At 44.5% G+C, this 27,888-nt stretch overlaps 1 protein-coding gene across 3 annotated transcripts in view; it reads left to right on the plus strand.

Moving 5' to 3' along the window:
* The first annotated feature begins 914 nt into the window (after nucleotides 1–914).
* The window catches only part of PDE8A (phosphodiesterase 8A), a 167,501-nt gene continuing 140,527 nt past the window's right edge, over nucleotides 915–27,888 (plus strand). Inside the window, exon 1 of one of the 3 annotated variants that reach the window (XM_053365110.1) lies at nucleotides 915–1,049. In XM_053365110.1, coding sequence (XP_053221085.1) covers nucleotides 984–1,049 — 66 coding nt within the window. In that variant the 5' untranslated portion in view covers nucleotides 915–983. The remainder of the gene's footprint in view (nucleotides 1,050–27,888) is intronic. The other 2 variants (XM_053365113.1, XM_053365109.1) reach the window with 2 other exon arrangements.

Genomic DNA, 27,888 nt, shown 5'->3' on the forward strand with positions numbered 1-27,888 from the left:
CCCCTTATGGTCTTGATGTATAAACTTTGCCTAACAACAGCGGAGGGTTATATTACTGGAAGAGCTCTCTCTTGATTATTTATTATTTAGACTATTTTGGTTCCAGTGCCTCACCAGTGCAAGCAAATTAAAGAGAAAATCCTTCTCCAAAGCGATTTCCTTCCTTCCTTTGCTCAGATAAGAGATCTTACCCAACGGCTCCGTGTCGAGGTTTCGGTTGTGTGTGCAAATACTGAAACGTGACTGCTAACTTGATCAATAGTTCAAAAAGCAGGGGATTCTTGTGTTAAAAATTATTTCCATCGGTTGACAGTCATATTTAAAACATAACTCAGATGCATATGGTGAGAGCGACACAGAGAGATTTAGTAATTCATTCATCCCTCTTACCATTCCAAGGTTGTGCTTATCCCAACAACAATATTTACTCAGGCAGATAATAAGGCTTCAATGTAAGTTGACTTTATTACCTTCAGTGACGTGAAAGGATCGGTTGCCGGGTGACCTTGCATCTAGTTGTTTTTTTTTATTATTATCCTAGACATATATCTATATAATCTAGAATAGCTCTGAGAGCAGAGAGGAGGAGCTAACCTGTTGAATTACTTCTGATTTGGGAAGTTGAAAAAAACAACCACAATCTGATTTTTATTGTTGTTTTGTTTTTTTTAAAAAAAGCCAGCCTGCAGAATAAGATCAGAGAGGGGTTTGTGCAGGCAACAAGATCAATCCATCTCTGAGAGGGAAATACACACTCTCCCTTGCTCACATGTTGCTGCTCCTTAACAAACCTATGAAGCGTGATTTGAAAATCTAGGATTAGACCAAGAGGACTTTAGGAGGAGGGAAAGAAACCAACACAACAACCCTCTGAGCTACTTAACAGAAGTAGCTCAGTCTGCTGGAGGAGCACTTGTTTTGTCTCCTGGGGGGCCCACTTTGATGTTTACACTGGAAATCCAAGCTTTTAAAATCAAGAGAGCATGGAGGAAAAGGAAGACACCGGAGCTATGGAAAACAGAAACGCTCTCAATGGCCCTCTGTACAAGGTGGGGGAAATTATGCATTTATTTCTCTTAATTTGGCAGCAGAAGACTCCAGATAAGGACAGGAGGAGGCAGTGGGGGGGGGGGGCTGGAGCCTGCCTGCTCAAAATTGTGTACAAAGTCAGGGAGGTGAGGAACAAAAGAGGGGGACCAAGGAATCTTGAGTTGGGAATGCTCTGAGGTAAACAGCAGAGTTTTGTTTTATTTGCTGTACTCTAAACTATATTTTTTTTAAAAACCGTACACTTTGGAAGCAAGCCGTTCAATCAGAGCCGGGCAGTCTGACTGCGTATATACAACCTCTGAACAAAATGGTGTAAACAGTGCTATTTTAAATAAAAATGAAAACCCACAGAGCAATAAAACTTTAGAAGGCAGGGGAAACTGTAAAAGTGAATGCTGAAGTTGCTGTCACATTTGTGGCAGGGGTATCTTGGAAGAAGGAGCAATATTTCTGTAATTGTGGGTGTGGGTGATTTCTTTAGAATTTTCTTCAGAATTTATGTACTATTTTGTTGCATTTCAGCCCCGCCCACCAAATCATTTGATGTAAAACTGAAGTTCTAACCCCACAGTCAATTTTAAGGATCAAATACATGCCTTGGAGCTTCAAGTAACTCTGAGATTTATAGCTCATTGTTTGATTGTACAAGGAGACTGTGACAGAGAAGTGGGATATTCGCCCAAACCCAAACCTTAAACAAAACTTTAACAAAATTGTTTTTAGGTGTCGTTTTTCTTTTAGTCCCGAACTTTGTTCCACTGTATCTCAGGGTAGTAAAATAGTCTAAGAACCGAAGAAAGGGTGTGGTGTCAGAAAAAAACTGTACTTCCCCAGATCCATGGGGCAATTCTTATAACCACATGTTTACTCTCATTTACCTTCGCTGAGACCAGAAAAAACATCCTAGTGGTAAAAATGAATAGATTTCTTGGGGTGTTGTTGTTGTCTCAGGTGCTTTGTAAACATTTTGTTTCTGTGTAAGTCAGGGGTCAGCAACCTTTTTCAGCCGTGGGACAGTCCACCGTCCTTCAGACCATGTGAGGGGCCGGACTATATTTTTTGGGGGGGGGAGGGAGAACAAATTTCTATGCCCCACAAATAACCCAGAGATGCATTTGACTCACACATTCTACTCATGTCAAAACACCAGGCAGGCCCCACAAATAACACAGAGATGCATTTTAAATAAAAGGACACATTCTACTCATGTAAAAACACGCCGATTCCTGGACTGTCCGGGGGCCAGATTTAGAAGGCGATTGGGCTGGATCTGGCCCCTGGGCCTTAGTTTGCCTACCCCTGGTGTAAGTGCATGAACTTAAGGGGCACTGTTTACTCTTCTTGTGCAAGCAATGATTTCCTATGAGTCTCTCTCTCTCTGTGGAATTTCATCCCTGAAAGTCTGTTAGCAAACCTCTTTCTCTGAGGGTAATCCCAATGACATTGGCGAAACTACTTCAGAGTTATAGGGTTTGAAGACACCGGATTAAGGAACCATCATCAGGAGGGCAGCTGGATTTTACCTGTTTATTCATCGGTGAGGCTTTGTGCGTCGCCCTGGGTTGTGTAACTAGAATTGCCACCTGCCTGGTTGTAAAACTGCAAGTAGCCACTCAAAATGTGCATGTGAGTTCGGCGATGTTGGATCTCAAAAGAATTAGTGACCGGCTCCTCCTTGCACCTTTGGGAGAGATGGTCAGCCTGGTGTTCTGTGTTTCTGCCAAATCCTTTTTCTGTGCTTGGCTGTGCTCCTAATCTAATCCGGCTGCTTATAACAGCCGTGTCCTCAGCTCACCTTTGAGTGGCAATTTCGACAGCTAGTTAAAAAGAGAAACACGCCAAAAGGTGGCGTGTGAAAAGAACCCCTCCCCGAATTATTTCCTATGTGAGAGACAATTGACAAATTGCCAGTTTGGGACAGGTTAAAGTGTTTCTGTTAATCTCATCCTGTTACATGACTTGAAAAGATTGAGCTTGCAAGAACTTATGGTCTTGTCCAGGGGTTTTATTTCTTGTTCCCCTGTAAAATAATAATAATAATAGTCATAATAGATTTATTGCTGAATGAAATGCTATAACTGCAAAGATGTGGGGCTAGTTATGCATTGATCCCCCAGGTATAGCAGTTCAATAATACAGTGGTACCTCAGGTTACAGACGCTTCGACGCTTCAGGTTACAGACTCCGTTAACCCAGAAATAGTACCTCAGGTTAAGAACTTTGCTTCAGGGTGAGAACAGATATTGCGTGGCGGCGATGTGGCGGCAGCAGGAGGCCCCATTAACTAAAGTGGTACCTCAGGTTAAGAACAGTTTCAGGTTAAGAACGGACCTCCAGAATGAATTAAGTTCTTAACCTGAGGTACCACTGTGTGTGTTGTACTTCTTGGAATTAAAACTTGTGTTTCCTGAAGACAGCACTAGAAACAATGTTTATTTCCTCTTGGGTAACCAAGTTTTTCTCTCATAAGCAATGTAATTCAGCATCTACAACTTGAACATAATGGCTAAGGGTGATTGCGTCTCTGGCTTCAGATGACATCTCAGCCGTGAACTTGGCGAGGGGCTGTAATTATAGGCACATTTAGGACTCCACATTTCTTATTGCCCCATGCTTTCTAGGCATGGGTCTGAGCGGTTTTGACTTTGCCCATTGCTTTCCCCCAGAAAACCCGATTGCTATTTGTTCCGATTAAGTGCTAAAACGCAGGCTTGCCCAGGGGAAAACAGCAGGGCAAATGGAAGTATTAAAGAGCCCTAAACTGGGAGGACAATGACGACAGGATGAATTTGTCAGTTCTCCCACTGACAGCCTAAGACCTTCTTATTCAGACCGGCCTTTGAAAACGAAGGTGAAGACGATGCTGTCAACTGGGCTGCTGTCGGGCCAAACTGTGTTAATTGCTGCTTCGAAATGAGCTTTGACGTATTTTAATTATTGTTTTTAACTAGTTTGTTTCTACTACCTTTCATTTTATAATGTTTTCTTAAATGTTGTCAGCCGCTTCGAATCCCAGCATGGGAGAAAGGTGGGCTATAAATACGTTTTAAAGTAATAATTTCTCTCATTTTCTATATTTTTACAATCTTTCTCTATCAGTTAGCATTCCCCTCACCCCCAAGTCCTCAGGAAAATTCCTTAGCATTTAATTCCACATTTCCCCTTTAACATACATGTTTTCACAAGCAATTTCCCCAAATATAATCCACTTTTTTGTATGCTGTTTTCGCTTCAGTGCACACTGATTTGTGCATTTTTGTACCCATTGCAGTGCCAAATCTGGAGAAGCGCAAATTTCGAAGGATGGTGTCTGCGTTGTTTTGGAAATCGTAGGTTAGGCTGGTTTGCATTAAAATGAGAATCAAATCAAATTTCACCCCTAGTCTCGAATAATCCCCACTGAATTCATTGGGGCTACTGTGTCAATAGGCTTCAGTTTGTGCTCTCGGTTGATTCAGACAAGCCGTTGTTCTTCTAGCCATTACTACTGCATAGAGGGCCAACAGTTTAGATATCAGCGGGGATGTGAGTGAATGGGATTCTGATCGGGGTTTAAATTAGGGTGCGGTTGCAGATGTGTGCTTCTACATGTGCGAAAGAGAGAGATTTCAGATTGGGGGAGGCACAATTCAAGGTTCAAAGGCCTGCTGTTAACATATTCTGCCCTGCTGGCTGAAACTAGTGGAAGCAGAACTTCATCTTCATAAATACTGAAGGCGCTTGTAGATTGTTTAGATAAGAGGGTTAGTGATTAACCTCCTGAAATATCTGATCCTGAAGAATAACAAACAAAATGCAGTTCCATTTCCATGGCTTACCGGAGAATTAATGGTTTAGATGTCAAACTGCGATGTTTTGATATGGATTTCAAAGCAGACACCTCCCCCAACATCCTCTCCCACTCATGATTGAGACCTTGGCACAGGGACAGTCAATGTGGAGCTCTCCAGTGTTGCTGGACTGCCGCTATCAGGATCCCTAACCCTTGGCCGTGCTATCTAGGGATGATGGGAGCTGTAGTCAACAACACCTAGAGTGCACCCCCTTGGCTATTCCTGCCTTAGAACTTGATGGGGCCTACTGAACAGCTCAGGACTACAATACCTCAAAGACCTCCTCTTTCCACATGACCCCTGAGATCATCTTCTGAGGCCCTTCTTCGTGTGCCTCCTCCTCCATGTGAGGTCCGGAGGGTGGCAATACGAGAACAGAGCCTTCTCTGCAGTGGCTCCCCATCTGTGGAATGCTCTCCCCAGGGAAGTTTGCCTGGTGCCTTCATTAGACACCTTTAGACACCAGGCAAAAATGTTCCTCTTCAACCAGGCCTGTGGCTGATTGACATCCAATGCCCTTTTAAAATGTGTTGGGTGTGTGTGTGGAATATTGGGTTGCCCTTGTTTTTCTTTTTATTGTGCATTTTGTGTTTTTATATTGTGATTTTATGTTGTGAACCGCCCCGAGACCTGTGGGTATAGGGCAGTATACAAATTTATCTTTTTTAAAAAAAAAAAAAAAATTTATTCATTTTCCAAACAAGTTTTATACAGTCAACAAATTATTTTACACTCATGCTTCAATTTTTGACTTCCCTCAGTTTCTCTGTCAATCTTTCGAAAAATTTCTATTTATTGACGCATTTCTAAACACGATATTGCTTTCCCCCACTCCTTTTCCTCTTACTCTCTTTTTTGCAGTATTTCTTACTATTTCACAGAGTCTCTTCAAAACCAACAAGCGTTGTCTGTGTATCACATATATTTTTCAGATATTCTGTAAATTTTCCCCAGTCCTCAATAAACTTTTGGTCTTTCTGGTATCGAATCTTCCCAGTCAATTTGTCCAATTCTGCATATTCGGTCAATTTCCTTCTCCATTCTTCCACTGTTGGAATTTCTTCCTGTTTCCATCTTTGGGAAACAGTATACAAATTTATCAATCAATCAATCAATCAATCAGTTAATAATATTGAAAACCATGCCAATCCCTCTTTGTACAGCCCTATCCAATATTCTGCCTCTCTCGGTCACGCAACAGTAAAATGGAATATTTTACACAGTTCACCTCCACAATGTTTCGCAACACCTTTCATCCGGGTTAATGTCCAACTCCTCCTCAGGTACTTTTATCAAGGTTTTCAATCTTTTTCGTTGATTTGGTTCTTAATTGATAATGCTGACAGGCACCTATTAAACAGAGCTTGCAAAACAGAGCTTTTCATAGCTTGCTGTGTATGTTGCTCGTTTCCGTAAGGGTCGTGTTTTCTCATGGACGTCTTAGGCCTGGTTTGGATAAAACTTTAACCCTCATTTAGCATTACAGGAACGAACTTGCTTGAGCCCTAGACGCAAAGGCTCTCTTCCCTTAATCCAGGCATAGGCAAACTCAGCCCTCCAGATGCTTTGGGACCACAGCTCCCATCATCCCTGACCACTGGTCCTGTTAGCTGTAGTCCCAATGGGAGTTGTAGTCCCAAATGGGAGTTGGGATGATGGGAGTTGTAGTCCCAAAACATCTGGAGGGCTGAGTTTGCCTATGCCTGCCTTAATCTGGCACAAAAACAAGGAGGAGATGGGAAACATCCACTTCCTCATTTCAACTAATCACAGTTTCTAGTATGTCTAACACAAGAACGGTGGTTAGTCTAAACCACAGTCTATTGAAACAAGCCCAAAGCAGAAACCATGGTTTGATCTTGGTTTGTTTCAATAGAGATCGTTTAAATGAACCACACTTTGCCCTTGTCAGACGTAACAACGACAAATGTCTTCACAAGCTCTACTGGGACCAGTGCCAGGCATAAATTGGCCCGCTTTGGCTGCTGGCTGCCCCCCACTTTTGCCTCTGGCCCTCCCTACCCGTGGCATGTGACCCCTGGAAGGTGGGCTACAAGGGAAGGTGGCCCTTGACCTGAACAAAACTCCCCACCCCGATCTATTAACTTGTTACATTTTCAACTGATACGTCCTGGCTGGATGATGTGATTTTCTCTTAATGGTGACCTAATTCCAGGTGGGTTTCTGCCAATGGCTATGCCAGAAGTCACCAACCTTTTGGGGCCTGGTGGAACATTCTCAAATTAGGTAAGCCTTTTGTGGGAACGCCCATCCATGCACATACCCGTAACCAAGCACACACTGCAATCTGTTTTATTGGATATTCCATTTTCTGGTCTCTAGGAACTTGCAAATTAGATATTCCTATGAGAAAGGCTTCTAGTCTTTTTACAAAGAACCTTCTGAACATTTTTTTTTCATCTCATTGTACAGCGGTACCTTGGGTTAAGTACTTAATTCGTTCTGGAGCTCCCTTCTTAACCTGAAACTGTTCTTAACCTGAAGCACCACTTTAGCTAATGGGGCCTCCTGCTGCTGCTGCTGTGTCACAGGAGCACGATTTCTGTTCTTATCCTGAAGCAAAGTTCTTAACCCGAGGTACTATTTCTGGGTTAGCAGAGTCTGTAACCTGAAGCGTATGTAACCTGAAGCGTATGTAACCTGAGGTACCACTGTATATCATCTCCCAGAAGCCCTTAGCCATTTTGCATATCCACCACATATGGTAGAAAGTACCTTCCTTCTCTTTAGATTTCCAACATGCGTCTGATTCTGATTTATACATCTCAAAGTGGCCTTTTTTTAAGGGGATGACCTTTGGAGGTCTTTAAGCAGAGGCTTGACAACCATGTCAGGAGTGCTCTGATGGTGTTTCCTGCTTGGCAGGGAGTTGGACTCGATGGCCCTGGTGGTCTATTCCAACTCTATGATTCTATGATTCTATGGTTTTTGGGGGTTCAGGTTGTTGAGTTTTTTCAGGCAGGAGGTAAAATGTTGAGCTTTTTTTAGGGGAGCCACAGTTGTTCAGCTTCTTTGGGGGGAACCAATTATCTACCACAGACGTCCAGTGATCTACCTGTTGGACATGCCTGGAGATGAACGATGGTTGACGGCTGGCAGACCTTTATCGTCCACTGATTGTCTCTGTTGCAAGCTGCTGCGGACAATTACAGGAAGCAATGGTTGCATCGACTGTATTGTCCTGATGCAATTGTGCGTGGCTTTCCCTTTTGAGAGTGTCACCGATCTCAAAACGCCTTGGCAGCTTCTGAAAGCGTTAAGACAGATGGCTCATCTGTTTGGACACAGCCATGTGGCAGCTTGGAATGGGTGTGTGTCCAAGGCACATAGATTGCCCTATGCAGAATGAATCATTGCATTGTAAGGTTGCTATCTTAGGGCTGACATACGTCCGGATTTTCCTGGACATTAGCAGGATTTCAAAGGCGGAATTGGCTTCGGCGGGTAGGTGGGATTTCCTAAAGGCAACACTTTGTCCTTAGGCAAATATATATATATATACATTGTAAGCTGCCCAGAGGGACGTGGGTGGCGCTGTGGGTTAAACCACAGAGCCTAGGACTTGCCGTTCAGAAGGTTGGCGGTTTGAATCCCCGCGACGGGGTGAGCTCCCATTGCTGGGTCCCCGCTCCTGCCAACCTAGCAGTTCAAAACCACATCAAAGTGCAAGTAGATAAATAGGTACCACTCCGGCGGGAAGGTAAACGGTCTTTCCGTGCGCTGCTCTGGTTCGCCAGAAGCGGCTTAGTCCTGCTGGCCACGTGACCCGGAAGCTGTACGCTGGCTCCCTCGGCCAATAAAGCGAGATGAGCGCCGCAACCCCAGAGTCGGCCACGACTGGACCTAATGGTCAGGGGTCCCTTTACCCTTTACCTTTAAGCTGCCCAGAGTCTCAGGGGCAACCCAGTCAGATGGATGGGGTATAAATAGTAAAATGGTGGTGAAAGAATAGGATGTCCCTATTTTCATCAGAGAAATGTTGATTATGAGCTACAATTCCAGAGTGGCTTAACGGTCAATCCCTCTTCCCATGGAATTTTGGGATTTGTAGCTATTCGTGAGCAGAGAAATTGGTGGGAACATGTCCCTGAAGTTCTCCAGAAGATGAAATTCTCCAACAATTTCTTGGAGATGGGTAAGGACTGCCTCTTCGCAGTGGCACAACTTTTTCACTTCTCCCTGAAGTTTTCCCCTTTCTCTTTTCCCCTTTCTGTTGCTTCAAGTGGCAATAGCAACAACTATCTTGGCAGCCTGGACATCAATTTACATCTTTTCCTTTTTACAAAAATAATCTTTATTAGTTTAACACATAAACATATATACATAGATAACAAGTCATACAAAGCAAAAGTGAAGAAAGAAAGGAAAATACAGTGTATTACAATTAAATAAAAAGTTATGAATGTAAAACTTCCAATCATTCTCATTATACTGCTTATATTGTCTATGTTTTCTCACACAGATTTATATAATTCCATATTATTTTTGTATAGTCCGATGAGATATCTAATATACTTTTTGCTTACAAGTATCAATCTAGTTCTGCAAGTATATTGTTGTTTGTACAATACAATTTTAGATATTCCTTAAATACTTTCCATTCTCCATATACTTTCTGGTTTGAAACTCCTCTGACTTTTCCCATCAGTTTTGCTAGTTGTAGGTATCATGAGGGTCTGTCATGCTGTTATTGTTGGTCTTGTTTCATTTTTCCAGTTTCTTGCCACTATTATTCTAGCTGCCGTGATTGCATACATAAACAATGGTCTTATACTTCTTTAAGATTCTGTTGGTAGTGGCAGTAGCAACAACTATCTTGGCAGCCTGGACACCAATTTACATCTTTTCCAATGCCCTGGACTTAAGATAATTCTGGAGCATAGTGGGGAGAGAGGCAGTCACCCCCCCCCTAAAAAATGGTGGAAAATATTTGCAAGGAAGTTGCAGCTTTGCAAATAAAATCCTGCAAAGTGGCCTTCTTTTTCTTTTCTTTTCTTTCAAATTTCATTTATGACTTTCAATTTTACAAGGTTTCCACCTTCGCAGTCACTCAAATACAAACAATATATTTAATATTGACTTCCCTCCCCTCACCTTCCATGGTTCAGTTTGTTTATCCTTTACTGCTGCATATTCTAAATATTCCATTTTCTGGTCTCTAGGAACTTGCAAATTAGATATTCCTATGAGAAAGGCTTCTAGTCTTTTTACAAAGGACCTTCTGAACATTTTTTTTCATCTCATTGTACAGCGGTACCTTGGGTTAAGTACTTAATTCGTTCCGGAGGTCCGTACTTAACCTGAAACTGTTCTTAACCTGAAGCACCGCTTTAGCTAATGGGGCCTCCCGCTGCTGCTGCGCCGCCGGAGCACGATTTCTGTTCTTATCCTGAAGCAAAGTTCTTAACCCGAGGTATTATTTCTGGGTTAGCGGAGTCTGTAACCTGAAGCATATGTAACCTGAGGTACCACTGTATATCATCTCCCAGAAGCCCTTAGCCACTTTGCATGTCCACCACATATGATAGAAAGTACCTTCTTTTCTTTAGATTTCCAACATGGGTCTGATTCTGATTTATACATCTCAAAGTGGCCTTCTTTTTCGAAGGGGATGAAAACAAGAAAAACACCAGAAATGCTCTCAGAAAAATGCCATCTAAGAAATTTCAGCTCAGCTCTAATTATAGAGCACTCAAGATGTCCTGGGGTGCTTCTCGCTAGAATCATAAAATCACAGAATTGTATGGTTGGAAGAGATCCACAAGGGTCATCGAGTCCAACCACCTAAAAGGCAAACTCACAGCTGAAGAATATTTGATATATGACCATCCAAGCTCTGTTTTAAAAAATCCTGCGAAGGAGAGTCCATCATCTTCCGAGGTAGGCTGTTCCACTGTCAAACAGCTCTTACTGTCAGAAAGTTCTTCCTGATGAGAACATGTTTCAAATAAAAACAACAATGCCGAGGTGCTTAAAAAAAAATAATAAAAATTAATCAGCTGCACAGATTTGGCTCTCACACTCAAAAAGCCCAAGGAATGTCATTTGGCTCAAGATCAAGCATGGAAAGTTCCAATAAAAGAAAAAGGAATTTGTCTAGGGAAACTGTCAGCGAAGGGAACCAGAAGTGGACACACACACACACGCACACACACACACACACACACACACACACAGATTCATAAGGGAGATTTAGAGCTTGCAGTAAACCCAGAACCCTTGCAAAAATTGATGGTGCGAAAATGCTCTTCTCTTCAGATCTAACAATGGAATCCCAGGTTTTGTTGCCATTCCAGTTTGTCTGGTTGGTGGTTATTCTTAATCTAGGCATGGGGAAGCTGTGGCAGTTCAAATGTTGGACTGCAACTCCCCTCATCCCTGATCATTGGCCATGCTGGCTGGGGCTGATGGGAGATAGAGTCCAACCCGCCCCCCACCCCAGTATCCCACCTTTCTGCCAAGAAGCTCAAGGTGGTGTGGATGACTCTCCCCCTCCCCATTTTATCCTCACAACAGTAGGTTAGGCAGGGAGACTATGATTGGCCCCAGGTTACCCACTTAACGTTGTGATAAAGTGGTGACTCGAACGCAGGCCTCCTTTGTCCAACACTCTAACCACTACACAACACTGCCTGTCAAATTTGATCATCTAGCTCATGGGTAGGCAAACTAAGGCCCAGGGGCTGGATCCGGCCCAACCGCCTTCTAAATCTGACCCGCGGGTGGTCCAGGAATCAGAGTGTTTTTACATGAGAAGAATGTGTCCTTTTATTTATAATGTATCTCTGGGTTATTTGTGGGGCCTGCCTGGTGTTTTTACATGAGTAGAATGTGTGCTTTTATTTAAAAAGCATCTCTGGGTATTTGTGGGGCCTGCCTGGTGTTTTGACATGTGTAGAATGTGTGTTTTTATTTAAAATGCATCTCTGGGTTATTTGTGGGGCATAGGAATTCGCTCATTCCCCCCTCCCCTAAAATATAGTCCGCCCCCCCCCACAAGGTCTGTGGGACAGTGGACCGGCCCCCTGCTGAAAAACTTTGCTGACCACCGATCTAGCTGTTAGGGGAGAATAATCTACTTTAATGGTCTGGAATTGTGGGGCACTTTTTGGATTGAAAATCAAAGCATTTCCACTTTCTCGTTTAAAATTGGCAACCTTTGGTTTTTTTTTTTAAAGCCTACCCATGCTTGTAGATTATTAGTTACATAACAATTGTTCCTCCAATTTGCTAATGTGTTCCTAAAAACTGAAGCAACAGCAGAAATAGTTGTGCCCCATGCTCCCTGTTGCTGTATTTAGAATACTGCACGAAATCTCTTTGGCTACATCAGGTTGTTGCAGGATCAGCCCCTGCCCCACAGCATAATGCTATCCTATGGGACCCTGCCATGGTCAACCCTCCCTTAGGGCCCTTAGTGAAGCTTGCCTGCATGCGACAGCCATGATTTCCTCCCTAGAATGTTGAAGAAGTTGAACTGAGTTCTGGGTCATCATGGTGGGGAAAACATAGCTGTCAAAAGAATATGGGATGGCTGCCATGCTTTCCTCACCATAGTGTGTATGCATTGATTCACTTTCTGGGAGGCTGTCACAGGTCTGTCATAGGAGTGCGCCCGTCAGTAATCACACAGTTCAAAGATGGAGTTAACTCTTTAGCAGCAAAAACACAACCTCCACATACTTGGTTGAGTGTCAGGCCTAATAGGCAGAGCAGTTCATTCCTGGTGGTCTTCCTCCATGATAGGTAAAGGTAAAGGGACCCCTGACCATTAGGTCCCGTCATGACTGACTCTGGGGTTGCGGCGCTCATCTTGCTTTATTGGCCGAGGGAGCGGGCGTACAGCTTCCGGGTCATGTGGCCAGCATGACTAAGCCGCTTCTGGCAAACCAGAGCAGCGCACGGAAACGCCGTTTACCTTCCCGCCAGATTTATCTACTTGCACTTTGACATGCTTTTGAACTGCTAGGTTGGCAGGAGCAGGGACCGAGCAATGGGAGCTCACCCCGTCGCGGGGATTCGAACCGCCGACCTTCTGATCGGCAAGTCCTAGGCTCTGTGGTTTAACCCACAGTGCCACCCACGTCCCAATGTCTCTCCATGATAGGTAAAGGTAAAAGGCAAAGGACCCCTGGACAGTTAAGTCCATTCAAAGGTGACTATGGGGTAGCGGCACTCATCTCGCTTTCAGGCCGAAGGAGCCAGCGTTTGTCTGCAGACAGCTTTCCAGGTCATGTGGCCAGCAGGACTTAAACGGTTCTGGCAGAACGGAACACTGTGACAGAAACCAGAGCACACGGAAACGCTGTTTACCTTCCCACTGCAGCGGTACCTGTTTATCTATTTGCACTGGCATGCTTTCGAACTGCTAGGTTGGCAGGAGCTGGGACAGAGCAACGGGAGCTCACTCTGTCATGGGGATTTGAACTGCCGACTTTCTGATCGGCAAGCCCAAGAGGCTCAGTGGTTTAGACCACAGCGCCTTCCCCATCCGCCTCCATGATAATCAGTTGCTGAGAATGAAAGCCCCTTCCTCTTCTCCAGGGCTTTTTCCGAGCAATCAGAGTCTGCGCCGACGTGAAGCCAACCTCTCCTCCGCCCTTTTCATGCCTCTTCTGGTTCTGGGAGACAAGGGGAGGGGAGATTGTCGCAGCCGGAGGGGGAGACACCTGTGACTCTTCAGCAGCCTGGCTCACCTCTGCTTCTTGACTTCTGTCTCTGCATCTGATTCTGGACTGCTCTCTGTCACAGACTCTCCCAGCTCACTAAGCCCTGTGACCTCTTCATCTTCTGGCACCTCCTTTCCCCAGTCTTCTCCCTCTCTCCTTTCATCCCTGGGTCCTGAGCCGCCTTCTCCTTGTGGCTCCCCAGCTGGTTCCTCCCACCATTCCTCTGTTTCCAACCAGTCCATGACAGAGGCGTTGTCAAAAATAAAGATGGCGGCTGGCTGGTTATTTTGGGGTCTGTCTGTTGTGAAAGAAGGCCCAAGGCAGACATCTGTGGTGAGCCTGTGGATGCCAGTGTCCAGTGTTGGCCTTGCACTGTTGCAGTGTTCTCTAGTGCAAAGTCTTTTGAGCTAGCGGACAGGTGGCTTTTAGCGTTGTGCAACCAATGAACCCAGCATACCTGTTGCGCTGGCAGAAACATTTTGCACAGACTTACCAACCGCCTCTTTCCATATGAACCTACCTGGACCCTGAGATCATCTTCTGAGGCCCTCCTTCGTGTGCCCCCTCCTCAAGAGGTGCGGAGGGTTTGCAACACAAGAACGGGGCCTTCTCTGCAGTGGCTCCCTATCTGTGGAATGCTCTCCCCAGGGAAATTCGCTGGGCGCCTTCTTTATATACCTTTAGGCACCAGGCAAAAACGTTCCTTTTTAACCAGGCCTTTGGTTGATCTTTTTGACATCCTATAGTCTTTTAAAATATGGCTGGTGTTTTTTTGGGGGGTGAGGTTTCTTGGGTTGTTGTTTTTATTCTGATTATATATGTTGTGATCTTTTCTGTGAACTGCCCTGAGACCTCTGGGTATAGGGCGGTATATAAACTCAACTAATAATAATAATAATAATAATATTTTTTAAAAACAAGTATACCGCTAAGTGAGTTAGCGCTGCATTGGATATAGCCCACTGAGTTCTTATCCTTTAAGATCCAGGAGCTTTTCTCAGGTCAGACCTGAGTTTCTCAATAAGTGAGAAATCTTGGTTTTTTTAAAGGCAGATTTCACAGTGGATGTTAACATGATTCCCCACGCTCTTTGGCCCTATAGATTCGGAGAACTTTCCCAGATCCATGTGGCATCAGGTTGTGTTAGTTTTGTGTGTGCTTCATGACTGTGTGTGTGTGTGTGTGTGTGTGTGTAAGTAACCCCATTGCCCCACTGCAGGAGTCCCTTGGAGTAGGGAACAGAATGAACTGCTTCACCCCTAGCAATTTTCTCTCTGGTAGATTATTAGGCAGCAGAGATCTGTGCTCTGTGGCTTTTGGGGAGGTTATGTTGCAAGCCGAGTGTGTTAGTTGCATAACCCTTTGGATTTAGGAGGCATAACCAAAACTGTCATTTTGCTTTTGCTGACAAAATAAGATTGCCGTTCTACTAAACTTTGTTCCGTTACAAGAACAGTGGGCAGGTGCATGCTCCAATTGCTCCAATTTAGCAGGGACAGCCCCTGGTTTCTGGTATTCCAACCCTTGTAGATTACTTTTTTCAAGAGGTACTCAAAGGTACAAACTACCAGCACCTCTTTTTGTTGTTGTTAAAAAGTCTGGCTCTTACCACAACATGGTGAGTACTGGCAACCCATTTTTCTAGGGAAAAAAGCACTGCTAGCCCCAGTTTTTCCCCTTTTTTCTTTTGGGGAGATGTCAAATGTTTCTTTTAAAACTGGTGGTTAGTGTCAGTTCCTAGAGATCGCTCTGTGCTGAACTCCGCTTCTTGAGGGCACACGTCTTCAACGGATGGGTCAGGATCTACTAGTGAGTTGCGGCCTGATCCGTGGTGGGTCACCACAAGAGCAAAGGTGTGGCGATCTGTCGTGGAACAATCCCACTGAAAAAGTTAACAGTGGTTTACCCAGACCTTGTTGCTGCTTGCGAGGGGGCCCCCATGACAGTTCAAGCTTCAGTGTCCCCCAAAATATAAGTCTGCCACTGGGTCAGGGAAAGCCTGGCAGGAATTCAACAGGTTCAGCTTTTCTGCCCATGTAAAGAAAACCTGCTCAGCGTCTTCTAGGCTTTGCCGGAAAATGTTGTAAAATATGGAGCTGCTTTATTTCCTGCCTTCGATAATGACATGCCACTAGACGGCCTGTGTTTGGAGGTTGGTGGGGAAAAGTTATTAGAGAGTTCACACTTTATTCGCCTCTCCTCACACGTATACATCACCCGTGGTGGTAAATCTCAGCAGCCCCTGGCTGAAATTTAAACGTGCTAAGTGCATGCATCACAATAATGGCACAGTTAGAACCCAAGAAGCTTAGTTTTGCTACAGAAGCCGAAGCTGGTGTGCATTGCATATACTCTTAAGACAAGGAGAAGTCGTTCAGAAAGAAAGAACCTCGCAAAAATAAGTACAGTGGTACCTCGGGTTAAGTACTTAATTCGTTCTGGAGGTCTGTACTTAACCTGAAACTGTTCTTAACCTGAAGCACCACTTTAGCTAATGGGGCCTCCTGCTGCCGCCGGAGCACAATTTCTGTCCTCATCCTGAAGCAAAGTTCTTAACCTGAAGCACTGTTTCTGGGTTAGCGGAGTCTGTAACCTGAAGCGTCTGTAACCTGAGATACCACTGTATAGGAATTGAGGGCACCTCGGCACATTGCAATGAGAGCCCGATTCTTCCTTATGAGGAAGGACGGTTGTTTCATGGTAGAGCCCCTGTTCTGCAAGCAGTTCGAGTTCAAGTTGTGGATGCTGAACTGCATTGCTCATGAGAGAAAAACTTGGATACCCAAGAGGAAATAAACAATGTTTCTAGTGCTGTCTTCAGGAAACACCAGTTTTAATTCCAAGAAATACAACACACACAGTACAGTGGTACCTCAGGTTAAGGACTTAATTCGTTCCAGAGGTCCGTTCTTAACCTGAAACTGTTCTTAACCTGAGGTACCACTTTAGCTTATGGGGCCTCCTGCTGCCGCCGCCGCAGCACAATTTCTGTTCTCATCCTGAAGCAAAGTTCTTAACCTGAGGTACTATTTCTGGGTTAGCGGAGTCTGTAACCTGAAGCGTCTGTAACCTGAAGCGTCTGTAACCCGAGGTACCACTGTACTAAACATCTTCAGGGCTAGGAAGCGAATGCCTTAAAGGGGTTAACTCAACATGCCGCATGTCGCAACATCAGCCTCTCCCACCCTTCCCTTCAAATTAAGCTTTAATTATATGGTTCTCAGAGAAAGTACTTGCCTCCAAAACCTTTCCATCTGTGCTTGGTCTCATTTCAAGGCACTTGCTATGTTCACTGGCCCGCATGAGATAGGCTGACCACTTATGCGTCGCTGAAAAAGAAGGTCCGGATTTGCATAAAATTTGTGTGCATATATATATATATATATATATATGCAAATTTAGGAATGATTATTGCAATTTAAAGATAAACACAAGACATTTTACCCAGATGCTTACCGGAAGTGCAACAGCAGACATCATTCGGTTTATAACTTAAGGGTTAGTTCTGTTACCGTTAATGTCCGCTAGCCAAGAGGTCTATGGAGTAGAGATGTTGCTCAGAAACCAGGCAGAATAGCCTGATCTTCACAGAGGCAGGACGCGCCCTGATTGGCCGTGCATTTATGAGGGAGTTTTTCCAATGTACGTTTGCCTGAATGTCTCCCTGCTATTTACAAAGCCTGAAGCAAGCAAGAAAAAGCCCTTTGTTCCTTTCTCCTCAGACCAGACACTGCTTTTGTTCAGTTTTCCTCAGGAAAGCGTTATCGGGCTTTCTTTTCTCTCTGGGCTCATTCCGCATTCTTTAAGCGACTTTGATAACAATGCCAGCTGTTGATGGGCAACTTCAAGGCTCTCCCTTCTCATAACTCTTTATCTTTAAACTGCATTCTGAACCAAGCAGTCCTTCAGACAGGGGATGCCTTCAGACGGAGGATTATCTCAAAGCATTGTACTCTGTAAACTGAGGCACGTGGGCACCCAGCTATGCAGGTGTCTGACCTTGGCGCTCTAGCAATCAGTAGTCCAGGAAACTGTGCATTTTTTAAAATGTGACCAGGGTGCAATGAAAGCTTAAATGGGTTTTCTCTGTGGCCTGGAAGGCAAAGTAGTTCTCTGAACTGCCCACGTTCCAGAAGGTGTAGAAGCAGTGATCACATTTTATTGATTTCTATCGTAAGCTATCTTGGTGATCCTTTGGGGAGGCAGGAGAGAAATCAAATCAGTAGCTTCTACTCTAGACTGAGGCCCCATCTGTACTACACATTCAAAGCGGTTCCACACCACTTTAAACAGTCAGGCCCTGGGGACCGCAGTTTGTTAAGGGTGTAGAGCAAGGCTGTTTTTCAGCCGGAACTTGCCAGAAGTCATTTCTGGCACCTGTCAGTTGGGCGCCATGGCCATTCTAAGAGAATGAAGGAAGTTTTTTCGGTGAGTTCTGGCACCTCTTTTTCCAGAAAAATAGCACTGGCGTTGAGTATTGTTAAGGCAAAGGTAAAAGGACCCCTGACCATTAGGTCCAGTCGTGGCCGACTCTGGGCTTGCGCCGCTCATCTCGCTTTATTGGCCGAGGGAGCCGGCATACAGCTTCCGGGTCATGTGGCCAGCATGACTAAGCTGCTTCTGGTGAACCAGAGCAGCGCACGGAAACGCCGTTTACCTTCCCGCTGGAGTGGTACCTATTTATCTACTTGCACTGGCATGCTGTCAAACTGCTAGGTTGGCAGGAGCAGGGACCGAGCAACGGGAGCTCACCCCGTCGCGGGGATTCGAACCGCCGACCTTCTGATTGGCAAGTCCTAGGCTCTGTGGTTTAACCCACAGCGCCACCTGTGAGTATTGTTAGGAGACCTCTATTCCCCTCACAAAGTTACAGTTCCCAGAGTGGTTTAACAACCAACCCTCTGTGAGGGGAATAGGAGATCTCTCCCAGCACCCTTAACATACTACAGTTCCCAGGATTCTTTGTGGGAAGCCACAGCTGTTTAAAGTGGTATGGAATTGCTTTAAATGGATAGTGCACATGGGGCCTGGCTGAGGTCCAGCTAACAAAGTCTGGGAGTTTTCTCTGCCTTTCGATTGACACCACTTTCAGCTTCAAATGTGCACAAAGTTCAGACATAATGTCTCGAACCCCTGTTCGGTTTACAAGTTTGACTTGCTCTGTATTTACTAATGTTCTGCTCTTTCTGTCCTTTCTCCCTCCTTCTCCTCCCCGTTGTCTTGCATACCTGTACTTTGTCCCCAGCAAAAGCGGGCAGAATTCTTTTGAACTTCTTAACTCTGTAGGAAAAACAACCTCCTTACTGTCCTTGGGGGAAAGGTCTATGCATGATAATACATTTCTGGAGCCGTTTAAAGCACTAGAACTGTTTCCGCCCCTCCTTCGATGCAATGTGGTGTTTGTGAGCACATGCGGTGCTCTTGAGGTCTTCCCCTGGTCCCCACCACTCACGGCTCCCTTGGTCATGAGATGGGGAAGGTGGCTGCCTTTTAATCCCTTGAAAAGGAGTTATTGTTGTTGTCGTCATCATCATCATCAATAATAATATACTGCCCATATGACTAGGTTGCCCTAGCCCAGGGTTCAGCAACCTTTTTCAGTCATGGGCCGGTCCACCGTCCCTCAGACCATGTGGTAGGCCAAACTATATTTTTTGGGGGGGAAATGAACGAATTCCTATGCTCCACAAATAACCCAGAGATGCATTTGAAATAAAAGCACACATTCTACTCATGTAAAAACATGCTGATTCCCGGACCGTCCATGGGCCTGATTGAGAAGGCGATTGGGCCTCATCCGGCCCTCGGGCCTTAGGTTGCCTACCCCTGCCCTAGCCACTCTGGGTGGCTCCCAACAAAATATTAAAACCACAGTAAAACATCAGCCATTGTTATGTACTGAGTGAATAGGATCCAAACTGCAGCAGTCTGATAGGTCCTAGAACAATGCAGCAGTATGATTGGTTGGCAGGAACCACCCAATCATGCTCCAGATAGAAGTGAATCCACAACCTGATTGGCTTACAGTAGAATTCCAGAATTAGCCAATCATGTGCAGCCCATTGTGTAAATAGTGTATATAAAGCAGATACTTTGAGGGGACTTCCATTCATTCCTCCTCACCACTATGAGCTGAATAAAGAGCATGAAATCACTTTGCAACTCTGAGTATATTTCAGCCATCAAAAACTTCCCTGAAGTTCTAAAAATCAAAACATTGTTTATCTTTTTGACATCTGATGGGAGGGCGTTCCACAGGGCGGGTGCCACCACCGAGAAGGACCTCTGCCTGGTTCCCTGTAGTTTCATGTCTCACAGTGAGGGAACTGCCAGAAGGCCCCCGGAGCTGGATCTCAAATGTCCGAGCTTGATGATGGAGCTGGAGATGCTCCTTTGGGTATACTGAGCCGAGGCTGTTTAGGGCTTTAAAGGTCAGCACCAACACTTTGAATTGTGCTAGGAAACGTAGTGGGAGCTGATGTTGTTTTTTTAGGACTGGTGTTATATGTTCCCAGTGGCTGCTACCATTCACCCATCTAGCTGCCGCATTCTGGATGAGTTGTAGTGTCTGAGTCACCTTCAAAGGTAGCCCCACATTGCAGTGGTCCAAGCAGGAGATAATCAGACATCGAGCTGAAGGAGGAAGCTGGAAGCATGCCACTCTTTCCTACTTCCTGTTCCAGCTCTATGTGCTTTTCAAGGCTCAGCTTCATTCTCCCTTGGGAAATCAAAAATGTGTGCATGTTTTATCTCTCTCTGGGTGGGGCTAATTTGGGGGTAAAGTGTCCAGAGGAGAACCCATGGCATTTTCTCAAAAATCCAAATTTGCTCACGGGCCTAAAAAGTTTGCCACCCCCTTCTTTAAATCTTCTGGTATCCCCTGCATGCCCTACAATGCCAGTATTTTCATTGCCTTCTATAAAGAAGGTAAATAATTATCCCTTTCCTTTACAGTGGTGCCTCGCAAGACGAAATTAATTCGTTCCGCGAGTTTTGTCGTCTTGCGATTTTTTTCGTCTTGCGAAGCACGGTGTCGGGAAAGCTTCAAAAATCACCAAAGTCTTTAAAAACCTCAAAAAAGGCTACCACACCGCGTTCTATGAGTTGCTCCTCGAAGTCAAGTCGCAACTGTATTAACGGTGTTAAGAAAAAGGAAACAAACTTGCAAGGCTATTAGCGGCTTAGCGGCTTAGAAAAAGGGGGGGAAAGCGAAAAAAAATTGCAAGACTCGCAAGCCGTTTTCGTCTTGCGAAGCAAGCCCATAGGGAAAATCGTCTTGCGAAGCAGCTCAAAAAACAAAAAACCCTTTCATCTAGCGAGTTTTTTGTCTTGCGAGGCATTCGTCTTGCGAGGTACCACTGTACAACTTTATTGGATAGGGACAACAAAGAAATTAAATTTTGGCAAGCATTTAGGGTACACAGAGGCTGCAATCCTAAACACACGTACTAAGGAGTGAGAGTCATGGAACACAGTAGGATTTACTTCTGAGTAAACATGCAAAGAAATGTGCTGTATATATGATTCTGTATATATGATTAAAGGCAGCAAAGCAGGGGGATTAGTGAGGCGGCTTGAGTTTATAGTAAGTAGATGACAGGAGTAAACAGAGTAGTTTGCATCAACGAAATCAAAAGCTTTATGGCATACTTTAATTATGAGACTCCAGAGTGAATTCATGTGTGTGTGTTTTAAAATACATTTTCGGGATGTGGCTTATATAAACTAATTGCATGGGATATATTCTTCTGAAACTGTGTAGAAATGATTATTTCTGTAGGAGTGAGTCCAGGATTTGAGGTGTCTTCAACCAGTGCTTTTTCCTGGGGGTTCTCAAGGCTACGCAGTACCAACACCTTTTTTTCTAGAAGAAAAACACTGCCTTCAGCTATCGCTGAGCCCAGCACAATGTTGCTATGTTGTAGGGATGAGTGAATCAGTCTATTTCCAATTCTTGTCATTTTCGTATGTATAAATTTCACTGCATCCTATTTCCAACATCAAGCTGTGGTTTTTTTTTTTTTTTCAAAGCAGCGGATTTTGCATTTAAAACGCGATTTTTCCTAAAACCTATTTTGATAGTGTTTCAGAGCCAAGAGCTGGCTCAGAACATTCAGGAAGAGCTAAAACTGCTGGATAACCGAATCCTAATCCTCACGTTAGTCCAGGAAGTGAGGGTCAGGTCAGTCCATACTGGAAATGCACACAGATGACATGCCTTAAGTATCATGACCCTCCACAGGCTATAAAATAAATACTGTGTACTTAAATAAAAGGGCTGGTACCCAGTGCTTCATTTCTGGGGGTACTCAAAGGTACCCAGTACCAGCACCTCCCCCCAAAGTGTGGCACTTACTGTAACAATGGTGATTACTGGCGCCCTTCTTTCTTTTTTAAAAAGCACTGCTGGTATCAGAACAGGAGCTCTCCATGCTGCAACATTTTGTTGCAGGTCTCATATGATGCAGGTTGGAATGTACAGGAATCCCGTCTCTTAAAGTGACTAAGGACCATGTTAAGGAATTGCATTTACTCTTAAAACTTCATGTGCTTTTTGTTTTAAACTGCTTTTCATATTGTATTTTTAAATTGCTGTGATCTGCCCTGGGACCTTGAGCTTTTATTTATTTGTTTAGCCCCTCCTCTAAGGAGCTATAGATGACATATATATATATATATATATATATATATATATATATATATATAATATGAATGAATCTCTGCAAAAAAAAATATCCCAAAGCAAGTTAACAACAAAAACATATATAAAAACAATTTCAGTACAGGTTGGGAGAAAAAGCTCCACTTCAAAGGCTTGTTGAAAAGGGAAGGTCTTATCAAAAGATAATAGAGTCAACTCCTATCTGATATGTGAAAGGAATTCCAAAGGGTGGTTGTCCCATTTTTTATTTTATTTTTAAATAATCCCCACAACTCTCCTTCAAAGTAGACTATATTGGTAGCCTTTTCTGATCCAGAATCCAGCCTGAACCCCAACCTGCAACACAGAATCCACTTAAGGTAAAGGTAAAGGTACCCCTGCCCGTACGGGCCAGTCTTGACAGACTCTAGGGTTGTGCGCCCATCTCACTCAAGAGGCTAGGGGCCAGCGCTGTCCGGAGACACTTCCGGGTCACGTGGCCAGCGTGACAAGCTGCATCTGGTGAGCCAGCGCAGCACACGGAAACGCCGTTTACCTTCCCGCTAGTAAGCGGTCCCTATTTATCTACTTGCACCCGGGAGTGCTTTCGAACTGCTAGGTTGGCAGGCGCTGGGACCGAACAACGGGAGCGCACCCCGCCGCAGGGATTCAAACTGCCGACCTTTCGATCGGCAAGCCCTAGGCGCTGAGGCTTTTACCCACAGCGCCACCCGCGTCCCTTAACAGTGCAAAAATAAAATATATTATAAGAATCCACTTAACAGTGCAAAAATAAAATATATTACGCTGTTGCCTTTTGCCTTTTCTTTCTAAGGTGACTCCTGTTCATTTGGTTAGAAAGCAGGCTATGGAGGCACATGACGCAGGAACCTTGTTGAAGCTAAGCAGGCCTGGCTCTGGTCTGAGCCCTGGAAGGGAGACTCCCTGGGAACTCTGCCCCCTTGAGTTCCACAGAAGAAATGCAGGATGGAAATCGAATCAATCCTAATTTCAAGTTATTAATTATGTGTTCATGCATTAAAGCAGGCATGGCCAAACTTGTCCCTCCAGCTGTTTTGGGACAACACCTCCCATCATCCCTAGCTAACAGGACCAGTGGTCAGGGATGATGGGAATTGTAGTCCCAAAACAGCTGGAGGGCCAAGTTTGGCCATGCCTGCATTAAAGGATTCATACCCTGCCTTTATAGTATTAAAAACACCACTTGGGGAAGCTCACAGTTTTACTGTTCTGTATAACAACATAATGCATAGGAGAGGGAGGGTTGGTTCTGTTAGAAAACCAGTGGGACAGTGATTTGCACAAGGCCACCCTGATGAGTTTCCTGTCCGAGGAAGCGTCTCAAACTGTGATCTAAACTGATCCGGTTCCAATGCTTTCAGAAGGAGGCTGGGAATCTGGGACTCTCCAGAGGCTGTCGGACTCCAATGCCCATCATCTTTTTTTAAAAAAATAATAATTTTGTTATTAGATTTTCCACAATGATAACACAAACTTCAAAGCAAAATGATACACAAAAACAGAAGAAAAAAGGGAACAATAAACAGATAAACAACAACAACAAACTTAATTCTTCACAAATCCAACCTTTTAAACATCTTGGTTGACTTCCTCAAATCCCTCCCTTCTGAGTTTCCTTGTAATTACAAGTAACAGCTTTCCAATATCATTATTAAACTAAAACAATTTCCAATTATTGTCCATCTTATTCACTTTTCTTAACATTCTAAATCCCGTTTATTTAATTATAACTTAGTTTAATCCTAGGCCTATTTGTTTCTTTCAAGTAATTTCTAATTTTTTATCTTACAATATTGATTCAAATAGTCCTTAAATTTCCTCCAGTCCTCTTGAAACTCCTCTTCTTTCTGGTTGCGGATTCTTCCAGTCAGGTCAGCTAGCTCCGAAAAGTCCATCATCTCCAACGCCCATCATCCTTGGCCATCAGCCATGCTTTGTTGGGGCTGATGGGAGTTGTAGCCCAGCAGAAAGTAGAGGGCCACACGTTCTTCACTGGTTGCTCTATTCTGATCGGCGCAGCTCTTCTCCTTTGCCCTGGATAATACCCCTTCTTTCTGCATTGTTTGTTCCACCTTCCTTTTCCTTAAATGCAGCCTATTACAGCTTTGGATTTCAATGGGTTGTCCTGCACGCCCCAGACACCACTTCGTCAGCGTTTGTGTACACTATAATTATGCAGGTTTTCCCAGGGAACATAACCACAAGTACCTATTGCTATCACTAATCAAAACATTCAGGTAGGTGGCAATTATCCCTGGGAAAAGAACAGTAAACCCAGCAAGGTTAAATTTAGAGGACGTTTCTAACCACTTCAGAAGATGCCGGATGAACTTGGCAACTTTCCTGTCGACTGCTGGGCACTTGCTGAGCTGTCGGAACAGTGTGTGTTGCCTGCCCTGCCCTGAGCTCCCCATGCCGACCTGTTGGTCTCAGGTGTGGAGGGTAGGGGCAGAGGACGGATCTGCATTTCACTTTGTGTTTTAACTCACCAAGTCCGCATTTTCCGAAGCAGGTGAGCTAGCGCAACAGTTATCCTTTGAAATTTGCACTTCTCTGAATTTTGTAATGCAGTTCTCAAGCGAAATGTGTATGCTAGGGAAAAGTGTGCATGGGTATATTACAGAAAAGATCATGGAAAAATACATTCTATTAGGGTGGTTTGTGTGTGTGCAAAAATATGTATATTAAGCAAAATTGCAGAGAACTGCTCCGTATAGTGTAGAAATCAGGCCTTTAGTGTGCCAGCACCTATCTTCTGGAACACCATCGGAAAAGTGATTCTTTTAAAAACAAAACAAAACAAAACTGAAGCCTTTAAACTAGAGATCATTATTCCAAACTGTCTATGTATTGGATTCATTTCTATGGTTTTTATATATGTTTGATGTGCAAATTTCTCCCAGCCTACACATTTTTGTGTGCCATTTCACCTAATATACACATTTGCAAAGTATATCTCCCCTAATATTTATATTCTCCTTAACATGTATTATACTCTATACACTAATATACTCCTTATTAAGTGCATTATCACCTTTGCATTTGCACATCACATGACTTGGATGGAGGACTGCACTGCAAAATCTGGAGATGCGTGGATTTCTAAAGAAGGGTGTATTTTGGTTCATGCAGTATTTCAGAAAGTATAAATTAGATAGATTCATATTCAGACTGAATCATATTTCTTCCCCCATCCCCAAGAGTCTGCTTTGTGCTTTGTGTTAGCTGCCACTACTTATGTATTTATTTTCTTGTTTTCGTTTTTAATCACATGACGGGTTTTCTTTTGGCCTGTGGCTAAGAGAAAAGGACCCAGCCCTTTTAATACAATCTTGCTTCACATCTGCCTCTTTCAAAGAGGAGTCATGAGTGCCGAGGGGAGGAGAGCTTCTAAATGGGGTGTGATGACACATAGTTCCACTTCTCCTTTACATCTGTAGGTGTGGCATGGGATGTGCTGGACCGATTTCTTGCCTCGGTAATGGACTGGATGAGAGCCAACAAACTGAAGCTCAATCCAGATTAAGGCAGAGTCACTGTTAGTAGGGGGTTCCCTAGACCATCTGAATGGGATGTGGCTTGCTCTTGATTGGTTTACGCTCCCTCTGAAGGAGCAAGTCCATAGCTTGGGGTTATTTTGGGATGCCTTGTTGCCCCTTCCTTGAGGATCAGGTGACCTCAGTGGCATGGAGTGCCTTCCATCAGCTTCGGTTGGTGGCCACTTCTGGACAGGGATAGCCTAACTTCTGTCACTGTGGTAACCTCCAGATTAAAGGTAAAGGTAAAGAGACCCCTGGCCATTAGTTCCAGTCGTGACTGACTCTGGGGTTGCGGCGCTAATCTCGCTTTATTGGCCGAAGGAGCCGGCGTACAGCTTCTGGGTCATGTGGCCAGAATGACTAGGCCACTTCTGGTGAACCAGAGCAGCGCACGGAAATGCTGTTTACCTTCCCGCCGGAGCGGTACCTATTTATCTACTTGCACTTTGACGTGCTTTCGAACTCCTAGGTTGGCAGGAGCAGGGACCGAACAACGGGAGTTCACCCCGTCGCGGGGATTCAAACCGCCAACCTTCTGATCGGCAGGTCCTAGCTCTGTGGTTTAACCCACAGCGCCACCCGCGTCCCTTAACCTCCAGGTTAGATTACTGCAATGTGACGTACGTGTGGCTGCCACTGAAGACGGTTTGGAAACTTCAGCTGGTGCAGAATTTAGGTTCCAGGTTGCTCACTGGGGCAAGATGGTTTGAGCATATAACTCCAACCCTGGCTTGACTGCACTGGCAGTTTTTAATACAAAGTGCTGCTTTTGACATATAAAGCCCTAAACAGCTCAGGACCGCAAAACCTCACAGACCGCTTCTCCCTATATCAGTGGTGGCCAAACTTGGCCCTCCAGCTGTTTTGGGACTACAACTCCCATCATCCATAGCTAACAGGACCAGTGGTCAGGGATGATGGGAATTGTAGTCCCAAAAGAGCTGGAGGGCCACGTTTGGCCACCACTGCCCTATATGAACCGACCTGGACCGTGCGATCAACATCTGAGGCCCTTCTTTGTGTGCCTCCTCCACTAGAGGCCTGGAAGGTGACAACTTGAATATGGGCCTTTTCTGTGGTGGCTCCCTTCTTGAGGAACACTCTCCCCAAAGAAGCTCTTCCGACGCCTTCATTACATAGCTTTATAGATGGCCAGGCAAAAACATCCCTCTTCTCCCAGGTCTCTGGGCAATTAAACAATATGCAGCCTTTTAAACCGGGAGAGGTGGTATTTTGTTTATTATGGTACTCATTTTTGTGTTTTTATATTGTAAACCACCCCTGCGATCTTTGGATGAAGGGCAGTATAGATAATACAGTGGTAGCTCGGGTTAAGTACTTAATTCGTTCCGGAGCTCTGTACTTAACCTGAAACTGTTCTTAACCTGAGGTACCACTTTAGCTAATGGGCCCTCCTGCTGCTGCCGCGCCACCAGAGTATGATTTCTGTTCTCTTCCTGAATTAAAGTTCTTAACCTGAAGCACTATTTCTGGGTTAGCGGAGTCTGTAACCTGAAGCGTATGTAACCCAAGGTACCACTGTAATAATAATAACAGCAATAATATTAATTAATTAATAAATAATCTGGAATAATTGAATGAAGGAATTGAGCCTACAAAATCAAGGGACCAAGAGGTGGATGGTGGTTGCCAACTTGCCAGAAACGCAAACAAACAACACCCGGCCTGGTCTGCTTCCATGTGCCTAGCCAGGATTTTTATCAGGGGGGGCAGGCCTTTTGTTAGGGGGGACAGAACCTCAGTTAGCTATGTATTTTTACTGATTTTATTGATTTCCCCCTCCCTGGCTATGCCCATATCTGCTCAAGTGCCGTTTAAGGAGCAACTTGATCTACAGAGATCAGCAAGTAAAGCAGAACGTAAGAGGCCTGCTGGCTCAGTGTAAAGGCAGTGTGTTCTCATAGTGGCAAATCAGATGTCTATGGGAAGCCCATAAACATGACCCTTCCCTCTTGTGATTCCCAGGAATTGGTTTTCAGGGGTATAGTGCCACTGACAGTGGAGGCACAACACAGCCACTGTGGCTAGCAGCCACTGAGATAATAATAATAATAATAATAATAATAATTATT

This window comes from Podarcis raffonei, chromosome 14, assembly GCF_027172205.1.
Source record: "Podarcis raffonei isolate rPodRaf1 chromosome 14, rPodRaf1.pri, whole genome shotgun sequence".
Taxonomy (NCBI): Eukaryota; Metazoa; Chordata; class Lepidosauria; order Squamata; family Lacertidae; genus Podarcis; species Podarcis raffonei.